Source organism: Bufo gargarizans, unplaced genomic scaffold, assembly GCF_014858855.1.
Source record: "Bufo gargarizans isolate SCDJY-AF-19 unplaced genomic scaffold, ASM1485885v1 original_scaffold_1081_pilon, whole genome shotgun sequence".
Taxonomy (NCBI): Eukaryota; Metazoa; Chordata; class Amphibia; order Anura; family Bufonidae; genus Bufo; species Bufo gargarizans.
In genome coordinates this window covers 207,441-227,790 of record NW_025334227.1, presented here as the reverse complement: position 1 = coordinate 227,790, position 20,350 = coordinate 207,441, and the positions used below count along the sequence as shown (strand labels likewise).

The 20,350-nt window shown below is 42.8% G+C and overlaps 1 protein-coding gene across 1 annotated transcript in view; it reads left to right on the top strand.

Annotated features, from left to right (window-relative positions):
- Positions 1-406: 406 nt before the first annotated feature.
- The window catches only part of LOC122922951 (Fc receptor-like protein 5), a 65,960-nt gene continuing 46,016 nt past the window's right edge, over positions 407-20,350 (top strand). Inside the window, exons 1-6 of the mRNA XM_044273727.1 lie at positions 407-454; positions 9,994-10,014; positions 10,981-11,238; positions 14,147-14,404; positions 18,691-18,972; positions 19,099-19,377. Of these exons, the coding sequence (XP_044129662.1) occupies positions 424-454; positions 9,994-10,014; positions 10,981-11,238; positions 14,147-14,404; positions 18,691-18,972; positions 19,099-19,377 (1,129 nt within the window). The 5' untranslated portion in view covers positions 407-423. The remainder of the gene's footprint in view (positions 455-9,993; positions 10,015-10,980; positions 11,239-14,146; positions 14,405-18,690; positions 18,973-19,098; positions 19,378-20,350) is intronic.

The window sequence follows — 20,350 nt, the reverse complement described above, 5'->3', positions numbered from 1 at the left end:
AAATGCACCCCAAGTATGCCAACTAACAGGTGTTAAACTAGACCAAATAGGTGTTAGACTATCTACCTATCTATTTAGGTTCACTAACTATATTGCTGAATGCATATAAACGAACTGCTTTACTGCTTAATACTATAATTTACTGTGGTTTATTAAAGGCGTTAACCCACAAAATGTATTTATTACCTATACACAGAATAAATATGGAATTGCAGGTGATCCAACCATTAGGACTCCACATCGACCTGAGAATAGGGGGACAAGCTTCAATTCTGAATAGAACCATAGTGTGCATGTCGGTGCACCGCTTCTTTCACTTCTACGGGAACGATGTAGATACTCCCCTTACTTCCTTACAAGAAGATACTGACAAAAATCAACTTCTCCTTTTACACTCGACAGCATCGACTCCGTCCATCCATCATGTCCCCAGAGACGTCCGTGTTCTTACTCTGTAAGTACCAAGATCTTCATGTATTTCAGTCCCCATCTGATGGTGAGCAGCAAGAGGGGGTGCAATAATGTCATATAAATAGAGGCCATAACTGCAAGTTACTAGCTGCAGCCTATGTCCCATCATATATATCACTGTGCACAGTGCATAATGTCAGAGGCGCACACTCACCCTATAACTCCATTACTATGTACTAGTCACATATATTGGGCTTGTAAGATCTGGTTTCAGCTTTTTAAAACTGAAGTTATGGAGGACATAGCTATATTTATCACGACCACATATTGCTGGGAATGGTATCACTCTTGGCCACTCTCTCACGGTGGTATTAGTCAGTATGTTCCATTGGTAGAGGCTGATTCTTGTCCTGATCTTCTCCGGCTTACAAGTGCATGGCTCATTTCAGGCTCTGATAAACTTCACAAGTCCTGTCCCTGTGTCTGATGGACAGAAATACATGTCCTCGTTCATGGACAGCCTGGCTTCACAATGGAGATGAAATAATAAGCAAAAGATACGCAAACACAGTAACTACACCTTATAGGAATAAAAGAAGAAAAGCCGGCCTATGTAGGAACATACTAACACTGCCTGAACAGAACATTAACATTATAATAATAATAATTCTTTATTGTACAGTTAAATGTAAAATTGGAATCCGACACTCTTAGAAATAGCGACTCCGGCTAGGGTGTCCCCCAACTGGTGGGGGGGGGGGCACTGTTATATCACAGTAACTGTTTACTATCAGGAAATAAATACCTAATAGATAAATTGCCTCACTATACCCTAAAATTAAATAACACGGTGTCAGCGCGCACTCGCTGCAGTGTTACTATATTGTATCTTTTAAACACAGTACACATTGTCTGCTAGCACGTGACACTGACACTGTGCTACTGATCACTGCCTATTGGAGCCAGTTACAGGAGTTGTAGAGGTTTGTATCAACCTATACACTTCTCACAACCACAACCCTGTATACCGGCCCCTGCTGCCTCCCTCCTGCTCAACGTGTTTCTGTGCGGTAGTAAACCCGCACTTCATCAGGAGAAGGTAAGTATCAGATCGGTTGAGCGTATAACATTAAATGCCCGCACAGGGTGGCGCGCAGGCTAACAGCATATCGGCGCTGTGACGGACGCACTGTCCACGCGTCCGCCAGCTTTAATGTCTGATTCCAATTTTAAATTTAACTGTACAATAAAGGTTTATTATTTTAATTTTAACATTCTATTCAGGCAGTGTTAGTTTTCAATTTGAGGGACGTATACAATTCTTTACCAGTATGTTAGACTATGCAGGAACGTACCAGTATTTAATTTTCACATATTTTGAAATTTATTATTATTATTATATATCATTCTATAATGGTTTATTATTTCAAGATATGCAATTGAAATATAAAAATTATAATTACTAGATTTATAATAAACTTTATCATTTATTCTTGTAGAAGTAAAATACTGCACATGTATCACAATTTGAGTTTCTGGCCAATATTTATCCGTTGTCTGGGGGTACTCTTTCTCATTACGGACAGCGCCTAGCATGCGGAGTACATGTGCAGAATATTGTAGGCCAGGCAACACTTCTCTGGGTTTCTGGAAAATATATTTAAATTTGCTTTTCTAAGCTTAGCTGATGGAAGATGTATTAATGTACATATATTTTTTCCCAGAAATCTAGAGGAGTGGTGACTGGCTTGCGATACTCCTCATGTATACATGGTGTCCTCCATAAGGAGAAAGTGTACCCCATACATTTTTCCCAGAAATCCAGAGGAGCGGTGACTGGCTTATGATACTCCTTATGTATACATGGTGTCCTCCATAAGGAGAAATACTACCCAAACCAAGGCCTCTCAGGAAGCCAAGCTAATTTTCTTTGCTCAGCTTTGTTAAAAGGTAGTTACCCAAAAAAGCAGGGTTCCTGGTATGATACACTCAGTTTTCTTTTGGAAAGGAGACTAGCTTACATGTCTTTATTCCATAAATATCTCAAGAAGATACGTATAAATATACATACTAGAGATGATCAAATCAATCAAATTCTACCAATTTTTAATTAATTCTCTCTCAACAAATTATAAAAGCTTAGGTTCGTTAGAAATCAAACATTTTGGGACAAATTCTAAACCGGTAAAATCAATTCGCTCATCCTTAAAATGGTATCTCATTGGTTTATGGAAAGTTGTATACTTACTGTTACTATTACTATTCTGAATGTAAATGATAGAAGACACTGATCACTTTGTTCTAGTGAATGGGAGTAGACCATATGGGGCAGTTGTAGCCTCATGAAACCAGTCATGAACATCCCTAGACCTTCCGATAATAGGAAATATCACAATGGGGTAAGATGAGGAACAAATCCCAGAACATCAGGCCCATACATTCTCATCTCCCTCTACAGTATCTCAATATAACATCACAGTTCTGATAAGTGAAGTATATGAGGAAATTGCTATCGCGTAGTTCCCTATAATACAAGGGCAGCTACACTAATGATGGTAAATCAATAGGCAACTACAGAGAGTCAAAAGCTGCAGGTAGTGGATTCATTTTGACTAATGCAGTGATGGGTTATTAATTGAACCCAATAAAGTTACCCCTACTAACTGCAACTTACTTAAAAATTACCAAGCACAGCACTGTCTATTGCATAGGACTGAGTTGCAACTAGGTCATCTGACCAATGAACGTGATGTCACTGGCCTAGGAAGAGGCCTAAGCACTTATGGAGTGGTGCAGCCTTTACAAACAGATTGTCGGCAGAGGTACTAGGAATTGGACCCCTGACCATCTTAAATTGATGGCCTATCTTCCGACCGCACATCCAAGCCCTTTCCACCACCTGCCGCCTCCAACTCAAAAACATCTCCCGCATACGTGCTTTCCTTAACTTTGATCCTGTGAAAATGCTTGTACATGCCCTCATCATCTCCCGCCTAGACTACTGCAACACTCTCCTCTGTGGCCTTCCATCTAGCACTCTCGCACCCCTCCAATCTGTCCTCAACTCTGCTGCCCGACTAATCCACCTCTCACCCTATTACTCCTCTGCCTCTCCCCTCTGCCAATCCCTTCACTGGCTCCCCATTGCCCAACGAATTCACTTCAAAGTACTAACAAATACATACAAGGCCGTCCATAACATGTCCCCTCCCTACATCTCTGAGCTACTGTCCCGATACATCCCCACACGCACTCTCCGATCCTCACAAGACCTCCTTCTCTCCTCTCCTCTTATCACCTCTTCCCACAATCGACTCCAAGATTTCTCCCGTGCATCCCCCATACTCTGGAACTCGATACCCCAACATATCAGACTCTCACCTACAGTGGAATCCTTCAAAAGAAACCTGAAAACCCACCTCTTCAGCCAAGCCTACAACCAGTGACCCTGCTGCCTCTATACCGCCATGACCAACTTAACCCGCACCTACTGTGTCCTTCTTCCATACCATGTAGATTGTAAGCCCTCACGGGCAAGGCCCTCTCTCCTTCTATACCAGTCTGTAACTCGTCTTGTTTTTGATTAGTGCAATTTTCTGTATTATGTATGTGCACCGCTTATCATATGTACAGCGCTATGGAATGAATGGCGTTTTAATAATAAATAATAATAATAATAATAATAAATACTCAGGCAACCCGTTTAAATGGATTTCCAGGATTTTGATATTGATGCCTTATCTTCAAGCCTTTAGTATCAGATTAGTGGGGATTCGATATCCCTCACCCTCGCTGTTTTTAATCGTATCTCCAGCGCCACAGCTGCTCAACTCCGTCCATTGTGTAGTGGACAGAGCTAGTAACTGCAGCACCGTTCCCATTCTATTCAGTGGTAGGAGTGCTCCGGATACCAGCAACGTTCATTGTGTAGTCCTGGCGCCCAGCGCTACAAGGCAAAAGCTGATCGGCGAGGCACCAAGGCATAGGATATACAGTATATGGATATAGAAAAAAGGGGAGGCTCCTTTTCTTTTTTCTCTAAAAAATTCTGGAAGAGAAAGTGTAGAGATGAGAGAAGTTCTCTAAAATTCGATTTAGCTGCTTTGCCGAATTGTACAAAAACATTTTGTCGTGAAGAATTACTTTGTCACGGAGTGCATTTCTTTGTAAATAGCGGGTGCAATGACAGGGAACGGCGATTGCACCGCCTCCCGTCATTGAACCCCCTCAGATGCCGCGTTCATCGTTAATCGCAGCATCTGAAGTCCATATTAAAGCATTTTTGTGTTTGCAAAAAAAATAATAATTGTACTTACCTCATCCATTTGATTGCTAAGAGGCATCCGCGGCCATCTTACTTGAAGATCCAGCGCAAAATCTTGAGCAACGCTTGATGATGTCATCACGACATACGTCACCACGCACAAGATTTTGCATGGGATCTTCAAGCAAAATGGCCGCAGTGACCTCTTTGTGCTTAAATGGATGAGGCAAGTATGATCTTTTAAAACGTTTTACTGCCATTTCAGGGAAAATCAATTCATTATCATGAAGCACGAGGAAATTCAGCTTTGCGGCAAATCAAATTTTTCATGAAATTTGGATCGAAGTCCACTTCGTGAACTCCGATTCGCTCAACACTAGGATTGAAGAATGTGTTTATGTATACAGTACAGACCAAAAGTTTCTCATTCAAAGAGTTTTCTTTATTTTCATGACTATGAAAATTGTAGATTCACACTGAAGGCATCAAAACTATGAATTAACACATTATATACATAACAAAAAAGTGTGAAACAACTGAAAATATGTCATATTCTAGGTTCTTCAAAGTAGCCACCTTTTGCTTTGATTACTGCTTTACACACTCTTGGCATTCTCTTGATGAGCTTCAAGAGGTAGTCACCTGAAATGGTCTTCCAACAGTCTTGAAGGAGTTCCCAGAGTTGCTTAGCACTTGTTGGCCCTTTTGCCTTCACTCTGCGATCCAGCTCACCCCAAACCATCTCGATTGGGTTCAGGTCCGGTGACTGTGGAGGCCAGGTCATCTGGCGCAGCACCCCATCACTCTCCTTCATGGTCAAATAGCCCTTACACAGCCTGGAGGTGTGTTTGGGGTCATTGTCCTGTTGAAAAATAACTGATGGTCCAACTAAATGCAAAACGGATGGAATAGCATGCCGCTGCAAGATGCTGTGGTAGCCATGCTGGTCCAGTATGCCTTCAATTTTGAATAAATCCCCAACAGTGTCACCAGCAAAGCACCCCCACACCATCACACCTCCTCCTCCATGCTTCACGGTGGGAACCAGGCATGTAGAGTCCATCCGTTCACCTTTTCTGCATCACACAAAGACATAATGGTTGGAACCAAATATCTCAAATTTGGACTCATCAGACCAAAGCACAGATTTCCACTGGTCTAATGTCCATTCCTTGTGTTCTTTAGCTCAAACAAGTCTCTTCTGCTTGTTGCCTGTCCTTAGCAGTGGTTTCCTAGCAGATATTCTGCCATGAAGGCCTGATTCACACAGTCTCCTCTTAACAGTTGTTCTAGAGATGTGTCTGCTGCTAGAACTCTGTGTGGCATTGACCTGGTCTCTAATCTGAGCTGCTGTTAACCTGCGATTTCTGAGGCTGGTGACTCGGATGAACTTATCCTCCGCAGCAGAGGTGACTCTTGGTCTTCCTTTCCTGGGGCGGTCCGCATGTGAGCCAGTTTCTTTGTAGTGCTTAATCGTTTTTGTGACTGCACTTGGGGACACTTTCAAAGTTTTCCCAATTTTGCGGACTGACTGACCTTCATTTCTTAAAGTAATGATGGCCACTCGTTTTTCTTTACGCTGCTTTTTTCTTGCCATAATACAAATTCTAACAGTCTATTCAGTAGGACTTTCAGCTGTGTATCCACCTGACTTCTCCACAACGCAACTGATGGTCCCTACCCCATTTATAAGGCAAGAAATCCCACTTATTAAACCTGACAGGGCACACCTGTGAAGTTAAGACCATTTCAGGTGACTACCTCTTGAAGCTCATCAAGAGAATGCCAAGAGTGTGCAAAGCAGTAATCAAAGCAAAAGGTGGCTACTTTGAAGTACCTAGAATATGACATATTTTCAGTTGTTTCACACATTTTTGTTAAGTATATAATTCCACATGTGTTAATTCATAGTTTTGATGCCTTCAGTGTGAATCTACAATTTTCATAAAGAAAACTCTTTGAATGAGAAGGTGTGTCCAAACTTTTGGTCTGTACTGTATATTAATGAATATATGGATTTACTAGTATCCTCTCCTAATATGTGAAGCAAATTAACTGAAAAGAAAAAAACTATTGGAAGGGGAGTGTTGAAAGTGTCAGACCCCACTGATCCTGAGGAGAGGCCACCCTGGTCAAAAAGTCACTGGTTTATTACATGTGCACTTGCATGAACAAATAAGTATTGTTTCACCAAGGCAATTACAACCACATATTATAAGAAAATGTAGCCTTTAACCACTTCCCAACCAGGCGATTTTCTGTTTTTGCATTTTTGTTTTTCATTCCCTGCCTTCCTGGAGCCATAATTCTTACATTTTTGAGGTTATATAGCCATATGAAGGCTTGTTTTCTGTAGGAAAAGCTGCACTTTGTAATGGCACCGCTAATACTACTTACAGTGTAGTGGGAAGCTAGAAAAATTCCAAATGGTGAGCTGTACTGTGTGTGTATGACTTTTAGATCAATTAAAAAAAAAAAATTTAAGCAGATGAATTGACAAAAAAAGGCAAATCAGTTATTTAGATTTTTTTTCTTACTGCACTTACTGCATGGGATAAATACGCATATTTAAGGAGTACGGGTATTTTGGGATGCGGTAATGCCTATGAACCTTATTTTTTTTATTATTTACTTTTAATATGGGGAAAAGGGGTATTTTGCATTTTTAGATATATTTTTTTACATATATTTTAAAAAACGTTTTTTTTTTTTTACTTTTTTTTCACTCTTTTTAAGTCCCCCTAGGGGACTTGCACATTCAATCATACCATTGCCGTCTAAGGGAAATTTGCTATGTTCCATAGGAACATTGCAGTGGCAGGCATGGGAGCCTCTAGCAGGCTTGAGGCTACCACAAGCAAACAAGTGGCTGCTTTGATCTTGCTACTGGGAAGCTGTTCAGACCCCGGGAGTGCAGCATTCCCAGGGAAAGACACCTCAGATGTTGTGGTTACGACAGACATTAGGTCTGGGAGTCTGCTGTACAGAACAGTACGCACCCGGGGACTATGGTGTCTGCTCGAGTGGGCACAATCTTTAAAGATCTGACATGCAATGCTGGAAAGGGGTTCATTTTCATGGCCAAATTATGAAATAATAAAATCTATGTAAACACCTATAATTCATATAGAATGGATCACATTCTTTGGGGTGTAGTTTCTAAAATGGGGCCTTTGAGGGTGGAGGTTCTCATGTGTTTTGGAAGCTAAAGGCCTCAGCGCACCGGGATGAAGGATGGGGATCAGCACTGACCACAGAGCGCACAAACACAAGCCTTCAACAAGATTTACATCTAAGGCCTCATGCACACGACAGTATTGCTTTTTCAGTGTTTTGCGGTCCGTTTTTTACGGATCCGTTGTTCCGTTTTTTTGTTTCCGTTGTGTTTCCGTTTCCTTTCCGTTTTTCCGTTCCGTTTTTCCGTATGCCATATACAGTATACAGTAATTACATAGAAAAAATTGGGCTGGGCATAACATTTTCAATAGATGGTTCAGGAAAAAACGGAACGGAAACGGAAGACATACGGATGCATTTCCGTATGTGTTCCGTTTTTTTTGCGGACCCATTGACTTGAATGGAGCCAAGCACCGTGATTTGCGGACAAGTATAGGACATGTTCTATCTTTTCACGGCACGGAAATACTGAAATACTGAAACGGAATGCACACTGAGACACTTCAGTATTTTTTGCTGAACCATTGAAATGAATGGTTCAGTATATGTTCCGTATACTGAGCTCAAAAAACGTCCAGTATACTGAACGCAAAATACTGTCGTGTGCATGAGCCCTAAATTACAAAAAGAATCAGAAAACATATCATTCACAAAAAAATCATAAATACAATATTTGCTGTAAATAACTACTATATGATTCTTTCTATAGTTCCATTCAGACCATCAGGAACTAGGGAACTGAAAGGAAAAATCCAATAAGTTTCCTTGTTAATTGCTTGTAGTCTATTTTGATGGTTGTATCTGAAGAAAGAAGCAGATTGTCTCTGAAAAGTGTCATACAAACCTGTCATTTTAGTACTTTGTTTTAAATAAAACATTTTCATGTGCATCGATATGTGGACAGCTCCCTGGTGTACCAGGTGAATCTTCTCTACATAGCTTATCCATGGAACCTCTGGGTTTCGATCGGGAAGGAGCTGCAATCCTTATAAAACAAGAGGTAGTCACCTCCACAAAGTTTTTAACTGAGCTGCGCCAGGCCACAAACTGCAGAATAAAGGCAATAAGTATCAAACCTTGTTCCCACTAAATGGATCCTCCCCACTGTGCTCTGTCTGATTGTAAGATAACTGGCTGCAGCAGGAACCTCCCCCCAATCTTCAGTAGGACATAATGAATGTTCAGCCCAACTCCCTCAGCTGGACTGTAGTTAAGATTGAACTGATCAGCAGGAGATCAACCCCTATATTTGTTTCCAAAAATGCTGCAGATTGACAGTAGGGGAAGGAGTATTGCCTGTGTAGTTGTACCCTTTCTTTCTAGGTATATTGTTAACTTTTATTTACCAGCTAAAAAGCTAATTTGTTTCTGAATATTCATTTAAGTGGCCAACAAAAAGGTACAGTAGTTAATATCTCCTTTGGGTGCAGGTGTGGAGAGATTGCTGATAGTTGGTGTGGACCTTGGTTTAACCGACTCCAGATTTCCAAGCACGAACAGCTACACCTACAGAAGCATCTGTGAGGGGACATTGTGCTGGTCTTATACCTCCTGTTGGGTTACACTTATACTAGTTATGCATTTACACTAGGGGTAACAACTACAGGTGAGCAAAGTTCTCAAAACTTCGATTCGGCTGCTTCACCGAATTTCACACTGCTGCTCCCCAGTCATTGAACCCCTCAGATGCCATGTTCATAGCTGATCGCGGCATCTGAGATGAATAAGAATTTAAATACTCACCTTATCCATTTGCTCAAGAAGAGTCCGCTGTGGCCATCTTAATTGAAGATCCGATCCAGCGCAAAACCTCACGCAGTGCGTGTGATGACATCATACTGGCCGGCGAGGTGACATCATACTTCACCGCGCACAAGATTTCGCACTCGATCTTCAATCAAGAAGGAATCGGCAGAGTCTTCGCACACAAAAGAACGATGTGAGTTTTTACGCCATTTTAGGGAAATTTGATTTGTTACCACGAAGCACAAGGAAATTTGGCTTTGCGGCAAATCTAATTTTCCCTGAAATTCGGATCGAAGTCCACTTTGTGAACTTCAATTCGCGCAACAGTAGTAGCAACAACCTCCAATGAACCAGGACTATATGCCTGATAATGCTACTTCTCTTCTGTTTTACAGGGTTGGTTCTCCTACAAGAAGGTAAGCTTCATCCTTTCATGCTTTATTCTCTATAATAGAACCTTATATATGGAGAACCGTGAGGTCACTTGTATCACACAATGTGCTGTGTAAGTTCATACTTGGAGGTTTAGTCCATGTTCTCACCATTGTGGCATTTTACATGGATTAACATACAGGTAATTACCATTACATGGGCCAGCCTGGTGTAGCTATTACATTAAAGATGTACATTGACTTATTATTTCAATAAAGTTGAGGAAACCTTCACTGAAAAGCTTACTTTTCCATTTTCTGGCTTTCGGTCGAGTTCTCCCTTCAAGGATTTCTGTGGGATTTTCATATTGATGGCTCACCCTCAAAATAGGTCATCAATATGAGATTGGTTGTGGCCTGACACCCGACACCTCCACCGATCAGCTGTTTGAGAAAGCTACGGCGATCACCACAGCTCCGGTGAGGGCCGCGTCCTCCTTGAAGTACAGTGCCTTTCATTACATAGATGCTGTGCCCGGTATTGCAGCTCAGCTCCACGACCTCTTAATACAGCTTACCAGGGTGCCAGGAGTCAGACCCTCACCAACCTGGTAATCAGGAGAAGACATCAATATGAAAATCCCAGAAAACACCTTTAACAAACGCCAACCAGAAAAAACTTGGGGGCTGGCTGACAATATTCTAATATGTACGGGGTAAGGATGAGCGAAGCTATTCTGAACTAAAATGATTGGTTCTGAATTTCTCAAAAACTTAGTAGCAAACTGAATCCAAAGTTTTCCTGATTTCCTTCAGACAAACCACATAAAACTACGCGTAGAGCCATTTTACTTTGAGAATTGGCAGGGAAATACCAGGAGAGAGTAAAAAGAAGGATGATCACATGACACTGGGAGGAGGAACGGGGGAGAGATTGCCCTGATTGGCTCCTGATTGGTTCTCGGAAAAGACTGTCTACAATTCCTCAGTGTAATACATGATGTCTTATAGGAGCCTCCATCAGACCTGTGGTGACCTTCACTCCAAACTACAAGAAGATATTCACAACGGAGTCTATAACAATGACCTGTGATGTGGAGGCTACTAGAGGAGAAGATCTGAAGTATATATGGTACAAAGACCATGTGCAAGTGCACAGTGGAAAATCCTATACAATACAAAATGCTGGAACATCACACAGTGGAAATTACGGATGTCAGACCAGTACTGGAGAAATAAGCGACCCCGCTAGACTGGATGTTAGTGATAGTGAGTAATTCTGTTAAATGTTGTGATTTATTGTTAATGTACCAATTTCCTTATGCACTAGTTTTCAGCAATGGTTGTCTATGGGCAGTAATTAGTTAAAACTGGCAATCTTGGTGCAATTGCCCGGGTGATGGGCTGGTTCCACCCCCTTGCTGAGCCGGCCTAGAGAAAGGGCACGTTAGTGTGAGCTGCTAAAAGCTAGACCTAGTCCAGGGAACCTTCATCCCGAGACTGAAAGATGAAACAAAAAACCTACTGAACAGGTGCTGGGTATAAGGGAACATGGTTATAAGGGAAAATAATAGCATTCTGAATACAGAATGCAAAGTAAAATAGCGCTGGAGGGGTTAAAAAAATAAAATAAAATTAAACTCACCTTAATCCACTTGATCGCGCAGCCGGCATCTCTTCTGTCTTCTTTCTTTGCTGTGTACAGGAAAAGGACCTGTGGTGACGTCACTCCGGTCATCACATGGTCTATCACATGATCCATCACCATGGTAAAATGTGACGGACCATGTGATGACCGGAGTGACGTCACCACAGGTCCTTTTCCTGCACAAAGCAAAGAAAGAAGACAGAAGAGATGCCGGCTGCGCGATCAAGTGGATTAAGGTAAGTTTTATTATTTATTTATTTTTTTAACCCCTCCAGCGCTATTTTACTATGTATTCTGTATTCAGAATGCTATTATTTTCCCTTATAACCATGTTATAAGGGAAAATAATACTGATCGGGTCTCCATCCCTATCGTCTCCTAGCAACCGTGCGTGAAAATCGCACCGCATCCACACTTTCTTGCTGATGCTTGCGATTTTCACGCAACCCTATAGAGCATGCTGCAATTTTCACGCAACGCACAAGTGATGCGTGAAAATCACCGCTCATGTGAACAGCCCCATAGAAATGAATGGGTTGGGATTCAGTGCGGGTGCAAAGCGTTCAACTCACACATCGCATCTGCGCGGAATACTCGCCCGTGTGAAAGGGGCCTTAATTGACTCTGGAGCCCACTACCCTAGTATCTGTACCAGGCAGACTGGGCATTGCAGAAAGTGTTAATGAAAATTGCACACCTGTGGTTATTTGGGAAGGTTGAACTATATAGCGAGGCTGTGGGAGGATTCCTAGTATTTTCACTGCCTATACACAGTTATTGGGAAAAGCTTACTCTGGAATATACCTCAGAACTGTGCCTATTGCTGCTATATGTACTGCAACTCCCATCATCTATTCAGCAAAGAGAGACTTTATGTATTGTATCCTAATGGGCTTGGCCATTGACTTCACTTCCATTTTCCATTATGGACTGCCGCCAAAAAAGATACCACCTTCATCTTTGCCACTATCACAACTACTTTCCCCCTCCTGGGATTGCTGCCCACACAGCAGGTAACAGGACTGATAAGAGGTCATACATGTCCCCTCGTCTTATACACAGCAGGTAACAGGACTGATAAGAGATCATACACGTCCCCTCGTCTTATACACAGCAGGTAACAGGACTGAGAAGAGATCATACATGTCCCCTCGTCTTATACACAGCAGGTAACAGGACTGATAAGAGATCATACATGTCCCCTCGTCTTATACACAGCAGGTAACAGGACTGATAAGAGATCATACACGTCCCCTCGTCTTATACACAGCAGGTAACAGGACTGATAAGAGATCATACACGTCTCCTCGTCTTATACACAGCAGGTAACAGGACTGATAAGAGGTCACACACGTCCCCTCGTCTTATACACAGCAGGTAACAGGACTGATAAGAGATCATACACGTCCCCTCGTCTTATACACAGCAGGTAACAGGACTGATAAGAGATCATACATGTCCCCTCGTCTTATACACAGCAGGTAACAGGACTGATAAGAGATCATACACATCCCCTCGTCTTATACACAGCAGGTAACAGGACTGATAAGAGATCATACACGTCTCCTCGTCTTATACACAGCAGGTAACAGGACTGATAAGAGATCATACATGTCCCCTCGTCTTATACACAGCAGGTAACAGGACTGATAAGAGATCATACACATCCCCTCGTCTTATACACAGCAGGTAACAGGACTGATAAGAGGTCATACACGTCCCCTCGTCTTATACACAGCAGGTAACAGGACTGATAAGAGATCATACACGTCCCCTCGTCTTATACACAGCAGGTAACAGGACTGATAAGAGATCATACACGTCCCCTCGTCTTATACACAGCAGGTAACAGGACTGATAAGAGATCATACACATCCCCTCGTCTTATACACAGCAGGTAACAGGACTGATAAGAGGTCATACACATCCCCTCGTCTTATACACAGCAGGTAACAGGACTGATAAGAGATCATACACGTCCCCTCGTCTTATACACAGCAGGTAACAGGACTGATAAGAGATCATACACATCCCCTCGTCTTATACACAGCAGGTAACAGGACTGATAAGAGATCATACATGTCCCCTCGTCTTAGACACAGCAGGTAACAGGACTGATAAGAGGTCATACACGTCCCCTCGTCTTATACACAGCAGGTAACAGGACTGATAAGAGATCATACACGTCCCCTCGTCTTATACACAGCAGGTAACAGGACTGATAAGAGATCATACATGTCCCCTCGTCTTATACACAGCAGGTAACAGGACTGATAAGAGATCATACACATCCCCTCGTCTTATACACAGCAGGTAACAGGACTGATAAGAGATCATACACGTCCCCTCGTCTTATACACAGCAGGTAACAGGACTGATAAGAGATCATACACGTCCCCTCGTCTTATACACAGCAGGTAACAGGACTGATAAGAGATCATACACATCCCCTCGTCTTATACACAGCAGGTAACAGGACTGATAAGAGATCATACACGTCCCCTTGTCTTATCTCATTGTGTATTACAGATTGGCTCATCCTGCAGACCCCTCTATATGTCTATGAAGGAGATGAGATGACGTTACGATGTCACCACTATCCTGGATATGGAGGAAAACATTCAAGATTTTACAAGGAGGACAAAGTCATTACAGACGGGAGCGATGATGAGGAATTTCATATTAGTAATGTAGACAGGACAAGTGCCGGGAAATACAAATGTACAAAAGAAGTCTTTTATCGTTCATCGTCTGCATATGCAGCTGAAGCTTCTGTATCTGTAGAAGGTAAATCCAGGCAGGATGTGCACAATATAATTGGAGTAACATGTATCCTGACGATTCACTACTGTGTCAGGTTGAGATCAGATTAGCCACATTTGTGGTGACTTTTCTATCCAATAATAATAATAATCTTTATTTATATAGCACCACCATATTCTGCAGCGCTTTCCAAATTCAGAGGGTTCATGTAGGAAACAAAATACATCACAACATAACTGGCTAAGGCTACTTTCACACTCGCGTTTGGTGCGGATCCGTCATGGATCTGCACAAACGCATTCGTTCAGATAATACAACCGCATTCATCCGTTCAGAACGGATCCGTTTGTATTATCTTTAACATAACCAAAACGTTTTCTATTGTGCCATATTGTGTCAGTGACGTATCCGTCCCTATTGACTTACATTGTGTGTCAGGACGGATCCATTTGGCTCAGTTTCGTCAGACGGACACCAAAATGCTGCAAGTAGCGTTTTGGTGTCCGCCTCCAAAGCGGAATGGAGACGGAACGGAGCCAAACTGATGCATTCTGAAGGGATCCTCATCCATTTATAATGCATTAGGGCAAAACTGATCCGTTTTGGACTGCTTGTGAGAGCCCTGAACGGATCTCACAAATGGAAAGCCAAAACGGCAGTGTGAAAGTAGCCTAATACACAGCACTAGGAGTCAGGGCTTTGCTCGCAAGAGCTTACAATCTATGGGAGTGACACATAAGGTAGTTGATTGTGATATGTAGTAGTCAAGCCAGTCTTGTACTGAAAACAGTGGTATAGATCACATCCAAGCCTCAGGAGGTGGTGGGGAAGGGGTTTCTTCGGTAAACAGTCATTTTAGAAAGCTTGATAAGCCTGGCTAAAAAGATGCGTTTTTATGGCACGTTTGAAGGTAGGGAAGTTGGGAATTGACCTGATATTCCAGGACAGAGCATTCCAGAGAGTAGGTGCAACTCGAGAAAAGTCTTATAGACCGGAGTGAGAGGTACGGATTATGGTGGATTTTAATCTTAGATCACTGGCAGAACGGAGAGCACAAATAGGGTGGTAGATGTTAATGAGGGAGGAGATGTATGGAGATGCAGCACTGTGGATAGCACGAGTAGGGTGGTAGACAAAGATCAGGAGGAGATGTATGGAGGTGCAGCACTGTGGAGAGCACGAGTAGGGTGGTAGATGTTAATGAGGGAGGAGATGTATGGAGATGCAGCACTGTGGATAGCACGAGTAGGGTGGTAGACAAAGATCAGGAGGAGATGTATGGAGGAGCAGCACCGTGGAGAGCACGAGTAGGGTGGTAGATGGAAATGAGGGAGGAGATGTATGGAGGTGCAGCACTGTGGAGAGCACGAGTAGGGTGGTAGATGGTAATGAGGGAGGAGATGTATGGAGGTGCAGCACTGTGGAGAGCACGAGTAGGGTGGTAGATGGAAATGAGGAAGATGTATGGAGGTGCAGCACTGTGGAGAGCACGAGTAGGGTGGTAGATGGAAATGAGGGAGGAGATGTATGGAGGTGCAGCACTGTGGAGAGCACAAGTAGGATGGTAGACAGATCAGGAGGAGATGTATGGAGGAGCAGCACCGTGGAGAGCACAAGTAGGGTGGTAGATGGAAATGAGGAAGGAGATGTATGGAGGTGCAGCACTGTGGAGAGCACGAGTAGGGTGGTAGATGGTAATGAGGGAGGAGATGTATGGAGGTGCAGCACTGTGGAGAGAACGAGTAAGGTGGTAGATGTGCAGTAAGCCGGATGGGACTAATGCACACTGGCGCAATAATAAGCTCTGACTGGGTCAGGTGTAGATATAGTTAACAGTTCTTTGTTCGTGGCGCCAATTGCAGGTGTTGCAACTCACATACCAGGTGAGGCATGCCAGAGTGGGGGTAATGGCTCTGTGTATCAGTAGGTATAGTGTCAACAGTGTCTCCTACCTTGGTACGGCTGGACTCCTGGATCCTGGCTCACTTGCAATAAATTGAGTGTTGCTAGTAGGAGTAATTGAGGAATGAATGAGATCCAGAGTTGAAGTATAATTCAACTTGTCTTTACTGGTTGCAGCATAAATCCATACGAGATACAGCAATAGTCTTTTAAGTCCCAGCAGGTATTGGCAATATGTGGCAGGGATCAATATCTCTTCTGCTTCTTATAATATGCCTGGAGGATATGGCAGGAATCTGTCTTCTGCTCTGTCTATCTTCTGCTTGGTGTGGGTCTGACAAGCTGAGGAGGAATTTGGCTTCTCCTGGTCTCTGGATTAGTACTCACAGCTATACTCACAGGGAATGCTCTTCCTGGAGGACTGGAGGTGCTGCTTGCTTGTCAACCAGCTGAGGCTGATGGCTCAGGCTGGGAATGTTGATCTTTAGCCTCAACCGAGACAAGATCCTGGTTTTGGATCCTTAGAACTGGGAGCTCCTACTAACACGACATTCCCCTAGCTGGGGTGGCTGGTACACACCCTGAACTTCCTTCTCCTCCCCATGAGACAGGACATGGGACCGGCCCACTTCTGCTCACAGAGGGGGAACTAAACTGGAATGTACTATTCCAGCTTAGGAACACTAAACTGTCTAAGGATCTGCTACATATCGCTGCCACCTGCTGGTGTACATGGAAATTACAGTATAATACATGTAACAGGCCTAGAAAATAAATATAATGACATAGATTATACAGACGGACAATACACATACACTTAACATGTGGTAGCGGGGAAAAAGAGTTGGGTAACATAACTCTGGGATGTTACAGATGGTAATGAGAGAGGAGATGTATAGAGGTGCAGCACTGTGGAGAGCAGAAGTAGGGTGGTAGACAGAGATCTGGAGCAGATGTATGGAGGAGCAGCACTGTGGAGAGCACGAGTAGGGTGGTAGATGGAAATGAGAGAGGAGATGTATAGAGGTGCAGCACTGTGGAGAGCACAAGTAGGGTCGTAGATGGAAATGAGGGAAGAGATGTATGGAGGAGCAGCACTGTGGAGAGCACAAGTAGGGTCGTAGATGGAAATGAGGGAAGAGATGTATGGAGGAGCAGCACTGTGGAGAGCACAAGTAGGGTCGTAGATGGAAATGAGGGAGGAGATGTATGGAGGAGCAGCACTGTGGAGAGCACAAGTAGGGTGGTAGATGTTAATGAGGGAGGAGATGTATAGAGGTGCAACACTGTGGAGAGCACGAGTAGGGTCGTAGATGGAAATGAGGGAAGAGATGTATGGAGGTGCAGCACTGTGGAGAGCACAAGTAGGGTGGCAGACGGTCAAGAGTTAGGATGTGTCCACATGTAGTGAGTCTGCAGCGGATCTCCTAACATTTTCTAGTTTTTGCATTTTAAAAGGTAAATTCCGTGGAAAGTACAGTTTCCCAAGGGTATACTGACATGCGGCATATTTAAAATACACACCCCAATGGAGCCAAAAGCAGCCGTGCTGCACAGAAAGCGACAACTCCTTGAAGTTTGTTAATGACTGTCATTTGCCAAATAATCTTGCATGGCCATTAAAGGGGCTATCCAAGATTTTCAAATTGATGGCTAATCATCAGGCTAAGTCATCAATTTCAGATTTGCAGGGGTCTGAATCCTGGCACCCTCACCAATCACTGTAATGCTTGCTAGAGTTTTGGGAGTGCTGCAGCCTTGCCAAGTACAGTGCTGACTGTTCAATAGTGGCTGTGCTTGGTATTGCAGCTCAGCCCCATTCACTTAAACTGGACTGAGCTGCGCCTAAATCACGTGACAGATGAAAGTGGGGTCACAGGGCCTAGGAAGAGGCATAAGCATTCATGGAGTGCTGTGGCGTCGTTGTACAGCAGATTGGTGAGGGTCCCGGGAGTCGCTCCCCTGCCGATCTCACGCTTAGGGTATAGCAACATGGTCAGGTTTCTTAGTGCATTTTTGAAAGCCAAAATCAGGAGTGGATCATAAGGGGGGGGGGGGGGGAGCATAAATAACAGATACTACTTTTCAATTTTTTTGTTTTAATCTGCTCATGATTTTGGCTTCCAAAACTGCACCAGAAAACCTGATTGTGTGGCTGTACCTTAAGTTCTTTCCGTCTTCTCTATTTCACATGTATCAGTAAAATCGGATTGTGATTTAGGACAGCCCGAATTTGAATTTTTTGGGACAATTTTTGAGAAATGTTTTGTACCCGGATGAAATGCATAGTCTTCTCTACATTCTCCAATGTTGCTGTAATGTCAAAATGCTACTTGTGTCTATGAAATGTAGTCTACCAGTGCAAATCACCCTAATATTATAGAGTTAACACTTAGTTCTTTTTCTAGAGCTGTTCACAACTCCGACCATAAAAGTGACCCCACATCCCGTTTTTAAGAAGAATAACATGACCCTAAAATGTGAGACAAGTCTCCATCCTCCCAGACAAAACACACAGATACTATTTGCTTTCTACAGAGAAGGACGAATTGTTCAGGGATTTGGTGACAAGGACATCTATGATGTCTCCATGGTACAGCTGGAGCATTCTGGGAAATATTCATGTGAAGTGCAAACCACAGATGGAAGAGTGAGGAAGAAAAGTGCAGAGGAACTAATCCAGATAGAGGGCGAGTATGAATACCGGTTCTATTATCTGATATCTTCTTCCCTTTTCTGGACCATGAATGAATTCAGTGTTGTTGTAAGTGTAAAATCACTCTATATAATGTATTTTCCATCTCTTTCATATTTAGAGCTATTCTCACATCCAAATATAAAAGTGACCAATGAATTTTTTGAAGGAGATGTCTTGACCCTGACCTGTCACACAACTCTTCATCCACACACAAAGCCTACAGAAGTGCAGTTTGCTTTCTACAGAGATGGACAGATGGTAGGGGATTTTGATTCATCTAATAAGTATGAAGTTCAGACTGCTCACCTGGAGCATTCTGGGAATTATACCTGCGAAGTAAAATCCTTAACACACCCTACAAGGAAGATCAGTAATTGGTCTAACATATTGGTAAAAGGTAAGCATTCCACATGTAAAATAAATCAAAACTTCACACTATTCAGTATGGAACCACCCATGAGGTCTCGCCTCGGAAACTGTTGATGTAACACAAGAACGAGATGTTGTAAATACTCTATAAGGTCATGATACATCAGAGACCACATAAGGACTACTTTCTTATCCTTCATCGTAAAATGCATGAGTTCTAAGGAAGATGAAATGATCATTTCAAAGCTGTTCATCATCTGATCTAAAAGGATGGGTGCGACTGATTTCTAGTCACTATAGAGCACTACATGTAACTGGCATCATGGCCCCAAAAATAATTTATGGGCGCTTTAATATGACAAAATTCTAGGCTTCTGCATTTAAGATGCACTCATACATTTAACCTAGGTGAGCACAGGTGCCATGGGAAGTGGACAACACATGCAAGAGCTTTACAATTGCTAAACAAACAGAATATTGACAGCCACGAAAACCTAGCACGTGGTGTTCTGACAGCTGGTGGCAGATGAATAATAAATAGTGAAATGTGCTGGTAGTATGAGATGGAAATAAGATTATCCTCGCAGATTTAAGGTTACTAGTCTAGTAAAATGGTTAATGTCAGCATCACTGATAATCTAATGTATCAGTGTTATTAATGTCAGGATCACTGGTGGTCTACTGTATCGGTGAAGTTAATGTCAGGATCACTGGTGGTCTACTGTATCGGTGAAGTTAATGTCAGGATCACTGGTGGTCTACTGTATCGGTGAAGTTAATGTCAGGATCACTGGTGGTCTACTGTATCAGTGAAGTTAATGTCAGGATCACTGGTGGTCTACTGTATCGGTTTGGTTAATGTCAGGATCACTGGTGGTCTACTGTATTGGTTGGTTAATGTCAGGATCACTGGTGGTCTGGTGTATTAGTGAAGTTAATGTCAGTATCACTAGTGTTCTAGCGTATAAGTGCAGTTAATGCCATCATCCCTACTGGTTCAG